The sequence below is a fragment of the Pyrus communis genome, chromosome 17, assembly GCF_041283825.1.
Source record: "Pyrus communis isolate YQ-2024b chromosome 17, ASM4128382v1, whole genome shotgun sequence".
In the NCBI taxonomy this organism is placed as follows: domain Eukaryota; kingdom Viridiplantae; phylum Streptophyta; class Magnoliopsida; order Rosales; family Rosaceae; genus Pyrus; species Pyrus communis.
The window spans coordinates 17,870,027-17,880,375 of record NC_142581.1 but is presented as its reverse complement, the minus strand read 5'-3'; the positions used below and the strand labels follow the sequence as shown (position 1 = coordinate 17,880,375).

The window sequence follows — 10,349 nt, the reverse complement described above, 5'->3', positions numbered from 1 at the left end:
AGTAAGGGCAGTCTGTCAACTTGACCAGGTCCCTCTCCCTTTTCTTAAGTTAAGGATTAATCTGTGGGATGTGGACTAATTAGTAAGTATCGAAGAATCGAATTTGGAGTGGGACAAAATGGACCACCAAACGCCGTCCGTTGGAGGTTCTTTTTCCTCTCCAAGTATATATTCTCAAGTATGCATCGTCTCGATTCGATCGATTCCTTGAGTTCATCCAACTTGGTCAATGACAGATTATAATGCATTAGCAAAACAAAATCTAAACTGATTTTGTACACTGAATGATTTGAAGGAAAATCCACAACCAGATATCAAAATATAGATCTGATTCCATATATTGCATTATTTTGTAAGATATGTCTTTTTGCTGGCCTTCCAGCTTATAACTTATACATCTCAGAAAGCAAAACTTACCATGCAGAGTAAAAATCGCGACTCAGGGGCACTTGCATGTAATCTCCAAAAAATAACTAAAAGGTTTACTCCTGAGGTGGCATCGCTCAAACGTAGTAGCCGGTAAATGTAAATCCCCTTCCTATGATCTCTCCACCGCAGAACCAGGCGAAGCATTCAACGCCAGCATTCTCCACATTCAGCTCCTCCTCGCTTTTTATTGCATTCTTGAAATGGCCAACTTCCTTCCCGAATGCTTTTTATTGCAAGTATACTCAACAACATCGTGGCGATGCAAGACAAAAGGAGAAATTTCGATCAATATTGTACTCCAACAATATCCAAATCCTTTGATCATGATCTCCCACGCCGAATAAAAATACTTGAACAACGACAATCAAATACTTGTGGTGTTCATGCCTGTGACCATCAAATCGTTGAGGACAATGCGCGCAATCCATTGTAACAGAACGAAATAAACTCTGGACAGTTTCTGAATCAATCAGACAATCTTCTTCAAGAAAAACTTGCGACTTTTGTACAAGTACTCAATCTTGAACTCCAAGTTTAAAATCAAATTGTAGGATCGATGATTATGGTTATTTTATTTGTTAAAATTTTAAAGGAAAACGGTACATGATTGAATGATCACCAGCATTGCTGATTTGAACATAATCCAATATAAGAAAATTAGTGAATAACACCATAAGAAGAGTGAGTAAAAACCCAGTTCAGCAGTCAGAGGCTCAGAGCTCAGCTGAAATTATATATATATATATATATGTATGTATGTATGTATGTATGTATGTGTATACTGCTAAAGCACAACAACTGAGCTGAGCCCAGACTTTTACACAAGAACAAAACAACACAACCCGTATTATTCCCAACTCATTCAACACTCAACGTGGAAACAGAACCCTAAACGCCCGATGAAGAAGCTGATCACTTGGCTACTATTTCGAAATTTATACTGTAAATGTAATTCGATATCATTTTCTTTACCCTTGGGAGTTTGGGCTAATGAACACGTTGCAGAATGAAGAGAGTTTGGGCTAATGTAACCTAATTCATGCAAGATGGACTGGCTCTGGGTCCAGGATGTGAATCCGAAACACGATGGCATTCATAGCCTCTCGCGAGGTGGGTTACAATGTCAGTCGGGCTTCTCTTCTCTCGCACCATCTCTCCACGCCTCCCTCCTCCGATTTCATCATTTCCGAAACTGAAAACTGAAGAATTTGAGGCCTTGTCTCTGATCGAATTGAAGGTATGCGTCCGGAAGAATAACTTCCAGCTAAATCTAACGGAGCAAAAGTTCAGAGCTGAATAACGCCAACGGAAAAAGGGAAACGAGGCTCGTGAATTTCAACATCAGAACCGGAGTCCGACAGAAAACCGATGTATTTTCAAAGAGAAGCCTAAAGCAAATATTTGCTTTGCTTTAGTGTACAGAATGTCGAAGCTACAATAAATAATAAACATCCTTAATGAAATTTCAAGCATGACAAAGAATCAATAAAAAAATGAACTGCAAGTTTCAACAGCTCTAATCCCACCAGGATTTTTTCAGTAAGGAAAAGAAAAGAAAAAACTAGATTTTAACTTAAAACCTAATGGCAAATATTGAACATCCTTTTTAGTATTTGTTGTAGGAGAGCTACAATCACATTTTCTTCTCCACTTCAACCCAACACAAATTGCAAGACAACACCCCAAACATCTTCTCTTTTAAAGAAGATGAAGGTGCAGGCGAAAAAGATAACGAAAGAAAAATGGAAACGGGGTTGGGAGGGGGAAGAAAATGGCGACGCTACCCACTGGAAGGACAAAATGAAGTTGCTTCTTCCTTGTGAATTCTGTGACAGCCACTTCTGGCCCTTGAGAATGAAACCGTATGCAACAGGTTCAAGGGGGTGTCTTGAAATGTCAGAACTAATGTGGCCTCCAATTGACTGGTTGGTGGGAAAGCAATAGAAACCTTCTCCAGCAGCAACCTAAAAAGCTAACCAAGAAAACACGTTTCTTGTTGGACCGTCTTTATGCGTAGTACATGTACAAGCTGTTAGCAGCAGCACAGGCTATTGAGTTCTCAGTAGGATGCCATGCCAAGTGCAGCAACTTTGTTGTGAAATCATAACAATTTCCGTTTGCATCAACCCCGGGGCTTTCTGCTCCTGTGATCGATTTTGCCGGGGTAGACAAATAATATTCTTTTAAGTAAATATACCCAAAAGAGAAAGGCCAACAAACCAAAGAACGTTCAGTGTTATCAAGTCAATGGTAAATGGAAAAGAGAAAGCACTTACCACGTCTGACAACTCGTGTTATGCTACTGCTTAGGGACCTAGAAGGCCGAGAAGGAGTCTGAACTTGTCGCCTAAAACAGCAGAGAATACATTATATAATCGTCAAAATTATCCATAAACTAAACTCCCAGTCAAGCTTCCTGATGTTTTTTGAGTTAAACTTACCTCATTGGATTTTTGCTGGCTTCTAAGGTTGTTGCCTCAGTACTACCAGTGGCAGAACCAAATACACGGAATAGATTGCTGAGATCACATTAATACATATTAACACAACCCCAAATGACTTTTATCAAAATGATAGGAAACAGATACAAGGCACCAAAACACACCTGTACGAGCCTGTTGCCACTCGCGACCCATCACCACTCAGACAACACTCAAATTTATCGAAGATAGAGTCATTCTCATATAAATCACACAGCTGGATACATTTAAACAAGATAATCAGGCTTAAGCCCATTATAGTAGGCACAAATTACATGTTCACCGTTCGTTTGATGACAAGAATCTCACCTTAGGTCTTAAATATTCATGAACCTGGAAGGTTTGGACTGGACCTGAATCCATGTTGATGTCCCATAACTGACAACCATGTGAACCAGTTCAGATAAGATAGCAGGGAGATAAAGATCCCACACACATCACATTATGGGAGAGCAAGACTTTATAATTTAAACAGCTACAATTTGACAGAAATATCACACTATGCCATCAGATATCATGCTGAAGTAGTTATTAAAACTATCTAAAGGCACTCCTCAAATAATTAAGGAACCCCAATTTAGGACATGCTTTGGACGTCTAATTTCCCTTTAAAATCATTTGTTTTGGGGAGAGAAAGTGGGAAAACAAATAAAAAAATTTGCCACACCATCATGGCCAAGATTTCAGTTTTATGGGTAATGGAAATGTTAGGAAGGGTGCAGTCTTGGGTGAGGTTGTAGTTACTAGTTAATCACATTAATAATCCTCAATGGTCCTTTGAAATGGTCTGGGTTCATGAGTGTTATTGCACTAGCACAAGTACACCCAGAAACATACAATAGACTCAAAACTAAGTAGAACTCAGAAAAAGAGCTAATCATTGTGTGTGTATCTGCAGGGCACGTATGCATGTGCCTCTGCTACCATTATTTCAACACCCAATAGCATCTACAGGGAAATAATTCATTCAGATTTCCGTACACTTGTGAAGGAAATGGTTTGAAGGCTTAGACCATATATGTAGCTTTCCAGACACTTATGTACATATATAATAACATCATTTTGCCACACTATATGTTGTATTCAGGACGTATAATGTCCGAACATAATAGCATTACACAGTTTTTATGATAAGATAAAGCAAGTGAAAACCAATAAAAAAAAATAAACAAACCTTAAGAGTCATGTAATCTCGGCTAAGTATATATCTTCCTTCCTTTCCGAACTTAATATCCGAGATTGAAGCAATAATCTCTGTGAAAAATGATCTAGCACCAGGCGCCTCCGGTTCCTCAAATCTGCACACAAGATAATTTAATAACAAATCATGTAGTCTACAAAGAGAAACAACAAAACATTATGTATCATAAATGATGCTATTTTAACCAACATGTTGACAACCAACTAATTATTGAAGAGAATAGTATTTCCATCTCTTTTCCCCCCGTTTAATAAACGGCAAGAAAAAGGTAATCAAAACATGTCATTCATCTCTCCAGTTTGCACTAAACACCCTTACTCTCTTGTCCCCCCTTTAGTTGTTGTGGTAGCTGGACTACAAGATGACAACAATTAAACAGAAAGACAAATGCTTACAATTTAGCATGAGAATCACACAAAGCGGACTGCCGCAAATCAATGAGTCGAATGGAGCCTTTGGAACTGCTGTAGGCTAACGTATTGCAATGGGTAGGGTGGAACTCTGCTGATGTTATCACCTCTGCAATAATACAAAATGGGAATTCAACAGGCATGCTAGTATTTTTGAACATCTAGCCAATCTTCAGGGCCGCAACAGTAGCACCGGAAGATGTAGTACCAGAAGAAATTAAAACTTTTATATTTTGATCTTTTTAAAGAGAGTCCAAATTGCAATTATTCCTGGCTACTTGAAATTTTGAATCTCAAAGAGCCCTCAGCTAGATGCACGAAGATGCGCGGATGTGTCCCCGCACACATTTTGAAAACTATGGACTTCAACCCAACTCCAAGCACCATTAAAGTACTTTTTAAACAAGTTCCACTGAAACTTTTAATAACTTAAAATGTAAAACAGAACTGGGAATATGAATATATTAATGAAGCTTACCGGTTAAATCTTCCATGTTTGCAGGCTTCACATCAACAATATTGAAACTTTGATTGCTAATTTCCAAGTTCCAAAGATTTATTCGCAGATCATCAGCCGATATAAAAGTTTCACCATCACTAGGAAAAATGTAAAAGAGAATTGGCAAACATTCGTAGCAGGATGCCAAAAGTAGGCAAACAAAGTATCATAATTAAGATATGCGAAAAGCCAATGATTATGGTTCTTATCCAGTTTTACAGTTCAATGAACAACTATTAACCATTACAAACAAGAAATGCAGCTGCCGAAATTGAATGATGTTGTGCATGGTTAATTGAAAAATAGGAATTGGTTATACATTTTAGCAAGATTAAAAGAAGCATAAGGATTATAATGTTTAATAGAGTCATAAGGATGTTAGACAAACCCCAAAGTCAAATATAAAGCTATATGTACTACTAATGATGTCCCAGACAAAAACTGAAAACACAATTTCAGTAAAAAATAGAGCCACCTGTTGTTTGAAATTGAATTGATATGATAATCATGAGCATGGGCATACACTCTTCGACATCTAGCGGCTAGGCTAGTCTCATGGCTAGTTACCTACAAAATCAAGTTTTGAAAGTTAGTTCACAATGAAATTCAGAATACTACCACATGTTAAAGAATCCAAAGAAGGGGAGAAAGGGGTAAAAAAGACACAGCAGGCATTGAAGTACCACAAGGAGAAGGTTTTAAGGATCCCAACTAGCTGAGTATAAGGATAATAAGCCTAATGTGAATAATTTGAGTCTTCTAAAATAACCTCATTTGATAAATCAACACTCACCCATACGCACGCACATAAATGCGTACACACATATGTATGGTTATATATCAGACAGTAACACCAAATGATGAAACAGCATAACACAATGTGCTAAATTGCTAACATAAGACACAACGAGAAAATGAAAATTGGGTTGAGTACTATCACCTGCGGCAATCGTAACGAGGGAATGCCTCCTGGTGGAAATGAATTGTCATTACTCATACAACTGAATGATTTGTCTGGGCCTCCTCCATTTGCAAGATACGTTTTAGGGCTACTCAAATTACTTGAACTAGCAAGACTGCCATTTCCTACAGCTTTTGAAGGATCCACATTCATTTCAGAAATTTTCTTGACCTTCTTTTCTTGGACCTGTTCAACACTCAATCAAATAATGTAGAAAAGATTTGTCGCTAAAATGTCTTATTTGTCATCATTTATTTTTAATCTCCGGAAAAAAGAATATAAATGTACCAAACAGTTATATGAAGTACATCAATACATTTATGTATACTGCATTACATCACATAGTGACTATCTCTACAGCCAAGGTGAATACGACCTCCTCTTACAAGCACAGGCTGTTCAGTAATCGAATGTTTCAATCTTCTTCAGGAAGTCAAAGAGTTAGAAACCTACACCTATAGTGCATACAGCTATCTAGCACCGCATCTATTCAAAGTTCAGACAATTGCATCTACAATACATAGAGCTATAAGCTGGTAATCCAAATATTCAAGGTCCTCAAAACAGACCCCAGGTAAAAGAGCTGCATATTCTCTTACTGATTATGACATATTATACCATAAACATGTAAGCAAACACACAGGCTAGGCAGTTCAAAAAAATTGGGCACTGTTTCTCTCATGCTGTCGCCCACAATTCTAAAAAAATTTAAACTGCTACAGGAGTGTTGCTTTCATACCTTCCAAAACTTAATTGTTTTATCATTAGTAGATAGGAGAAACAGGGCACCATTAGCTGTTTGGCACCATCTGATTTTGTTGATTTTCTCCTCTATTTCCAAACTCTTCAGATAGTCAAACTGACAAAAGAATATGCACAGTGACCAATTTCAATACATAGACCAACGGTAAATAAATAGGGAGGTGCTATCCACCCACCCCTTTTGACCTTCTACACACAGCTCAATTTCCGGCCATCGGATCAAAGGATAGAAATTAACAAGGGTTGTGTTGAAGGTAAAAAAGGGTGTGTGGATAGCACCACCCAATTAGATATGATGGTGTGGTAATGCATTAGTAACCGCAAAGAAAAGAATACCTCAGGTTCATGGCTCTGAAACTCTGTTTTGTAACGGAACTCGGGATGCCTACTAACTGAATAATCCATCCTCTCAAAATCCCTTCTGGAGCCACCATGCTACACATTACAGCATTCAAATACAAGTTAAAATTGCAGAAAACAAAAAAATATGGCATATAAACCTTGAAATAACAGAAAAGGCTTGCAAGTGAAGAAAAACACACATCTTTCAAATCTGTTCTCTCAAAGAGAACAACCCGGCCCCCACGGTCACCAGTAGCAAGATGGTCGCCAGTTTTATCAAATTCAATAGCAGAAATAATGTCAACTGCAAAACAATAAAAATCAGATGATAAGTGAGAAATCTTAATGTTGTCCTCATATTATTAGAAAGAAGAAATTAATAAGATAAACTTACCAGATTTGTCTAAAATGCTACACTAAAAAATATGTAACTGGGAACACGTCAAACACTAGAATTTCACTTATCATAATTCCTCCCACCTATAAACTTTTACAGGCTAATTATCCTTCTAAATAGACACAAGAATTCATTCCAACCATGTCAATGCTGTGTGCCAGCCATGAACCTCAACTAGCTAGGCTCTGCTATATGAATCTAAACTTACCCTTACCATCTGTTTTGTATTGCCTGCGTACAAATTCATTACTTGTTAACCGTCCGTATTAGTCTTCCCATCTAACTCTTTTGTCATTGATCCTTCAGCTCAATTAAAAATAAACCCTTAGGGTCTGTTTTCCATTTTTTATTTTCATCCCACTGCAGCTACAATATTCATGATGCATCTATTCATCTGTTGAAAAACTATCCTCATTTACAAGCACTGAGAGTCTCATATGTCATAGCCGAACCCTTCTTCGAACTCTAGTTCATAGTTAGTAAACATATTAAGTTTTTCCACGGTTCTAACATACAACGATCCAGAATTTGATTGGCTCATCTTTAGCAACGTAAATTGTGCGGGAAAATGTATTGACTGCAACAATTAGAGTGGGGACATGGCAATACTATTATAACATGCCAATAAACCAATGCCTATGCAAAATTCTTCTAATGATCAAATGAGAATTACTGTTGGTTCTGAAAATACTCCCAAATTGTTCATTTCCAACTGCATCACTAATCAAATTCTTCCAATACCTATCCCGGTCAATTAGTGGCAACCCAACCTAAGTAACTGACTTTCTTATGACATAAGTAACCAATGTGTAAGTAACTACGCGAAAATCTAAAGCGCTAATCAGTAAACACACAAATTACTATAATGTAGTTACATTTTTCTCCTTAGTAACATATAGATTCATGACAGATATATACAACTATTTAACCGATAGAGGAAAGACAGCTAAACAGTGGCATTTTGATTGAAGTCCTACTACTTCCAGCAGGCACGGAACAGTCCAATATCAAAACAAGGAAAGGAAACAATAATGATACAAAACTATATCGCAAAAATAGGCGTGTTAACAACTTAAAAGAACCATTTATACGACCAAGCAAGTGAAACATAAACTAAAATCGCAAACAGAAACCACCTCTCACTCAAGCAAGCTCAGTTCCACACTGTTTGTTCATAAATCCAAAACATAAAAAATGCAACCTATACTCATATGCACATCTCTCCACCAATTTCAGACTTCAAGTCCGCTACTGTCCCCAAATCAGAACAAAACCCCCACAATCAAACACTAATCACTCCACGACCTAGATGCCGAAACACTAATTACTCAACGACCATGATCCATAACAGATCGAAAGCTAAAAAACTAACCATAAATGCAACACTTGAACAAAAATATCGATTGGATCCAAAAGGGTCGTGAAAGTTTTGAACAAATACCTTCCTGAACTTCTTCACCGGCCGTACGCTCGCCGAAGACCTGAGAGAATTTCCATTCCAGAGGCGGTGGAGGAACCCCCGGAGCTGCTGCGACGACCTCATCACCCCCGTTCATTTCTCGGACACAAGCAGAATCGAATTAACAACGGCCCAGATTACCCAAACACCAAATTTTCCACCAATCCAATCAGCTTATCGAAGATCGCTTTCTACGTTTACAAGATCAGATACAGTAGTGGAAAACCCATATCCGAAAAACGAAATAAACAATCACGATGGTTTCTGGGTATTTTCCAATTCAACCATTTCAATACAAAAACAAAAAAAGGCCTCTCTCTCTCTCTCTCTCTCTCTCTCTCTCTCTCTCTCTCTCTCTCTCTCTCTCTCTCTCTCTCTCTCTCTCTCTCTCTCTCTCTCTCTCTCTCTCTCTCTCTCTCTCTCTCTCTCTCTCTCTCTAGAAGGAGAAAATTGGGATTTTAAGATTAATTTGCTAGAATTTTAACGAAAAGATCACGGTAGTGTTTATTTTAACGAATAATCATATTTTTACATTAAAAAATCAATCCTAAGACTATTTATTTTACCCTTTATTTTATCCTTATCTTTAAAACTCAAAGTTTTAAAAAAAATTTCATGGATTTCCTTTAATTTATTTGAAAAAGATTTAAAACGACAGAGCAAATCCTTCTTTTGGCTTCTGAGACCAAAAAACACACTTCTATCTGTGTGTAGGTTCTCTCGATTATGGCCTTCTCTAGTTCCCTTTTTCTTTTTCTTTTTTTCTTGTTTTGGGAGGCTTGTGATAAGATCACCTTGTGAAGTGACAGATGAACGGCTGAGAGACTTTGGTTGGGTTGTGGGACCTTGGGAGCAAAAGGGTATTGAGAGTGGTGTGATTTAATTGGTTGGTGACGAGGTGCAGTGTTGTAAGCAGGTGAGTTTAAAAGTAAATAAGGGCTTTGGGGGAAAAGGTGATTGTGGGAAGAGAAAAAGATGAGATTTCCTCAAATGACGTGCAAGGACCTTCTCATCATTTGGAATTTTATGTTATTGTTATTTTCATGTCATAATTTTCTAACAAAAACAAATATTTTTTCGGTTATTTGGTGGAGATTTGTCATTGAATGCATGAGATCTTTATTATGGAATGTAGAAAGGCAAATATGCATCTAGATGTATGAAGTCCCGTTAACATGATCTTAATCTTCCCACAGTGAGTGATAGATTGATTTTGACTAGGGCTGGAAAAAAATCCCAAAAATCCCAAACCAAACCGAAAAAATCCCGATCCCAAACCAAAAAAATCCCAAACCAAAATTCCCGAAATTTTCGGTATGTCATCCCGAACCAAACCGAAATTTTCGGTATGGGATTCGGTATTGCATCTCCATTTTTTCGGTATTCCCATACCGAATAGAATTAAATAT

At 37.6% G+C, this 10,349-nt stretch overlaps 1 protein-coding gene across 2 annotated transcripts; it reads right to left on the bottom strand.

The window, feature by feature from the left end:
• Window positions 1-1,887: 1,887 nt before the first annotated feature.
• On the bottom strand, window positions 1,888-9,648 carry LOC137708302 (serine/threonine protein phosphatase 2A 55 kDa regulatory subunit B beta isoform). 2 transcript variants are annotated; one of them, XM_068447349.2, is made up of 14 exons: window positions 8,923-9,648; window positions 7,285-7,388; window positions 7,079-7,177; window positions 6,720-6,839; window positions 5,960-6,166; window positions 5,495-5,586; window positions 4,999-5,117; window positions 4,506-4,629; window positions 4,084-4,207; window positions 3,219-3,287; window positions 3,035-3,126; window positions 2,871-2,948; window positions 2,706-2,776; window positions 1,888-2,573 (listed from the first exon to the last, which is right to left on the bottom strand). In XM_068447349.2, exons 1-14 carry the CDS (start codon window positions 9,035-9,037, stop codon window positions 2,437-2,439), a joined length of 1,551 nt encoding a protein of 516 aa, XP_068303450.1. In that variant the 5' UTR covers window positions 9,038-9,648; the 3' UTR covers window positions 1,888-2,436. The 2 variants fall into 2 exon arrangements, with proteins under 2 accessions (XP_068303450.1, XP_088544911.1); XM_088688785.1 differs by having other exon boundaries at window positions 1,888-2,609; window positions 8,923-9,349.
• Between the last annotated feature and the right edge of the window lie 701 nt (window positions 9,649-10,349).

Coding starts and splice junctions, on each gene's coding strand:
- LOC137708302 (XM_088688785.1), bottom strand. CDS start 9,037: ATGAACGGGGGTGATGAGGTCGTCGCAGCAGCTCCGGGGGTTCCTCCA. Junction 3,288..4,083: donor GAGATTACATGACTCTTAAG/GTTTGTTTATTT, acceptor CATGGTTGTCAG/TTATGGGACATCAACATGGA. Junction 3,127..3,218: donor ATGAATATTTAAGACCTAAG/GTGAGATTCTTG, acceptor AAATGTATCCAG/CTGTGTGATTTATATGAGAA.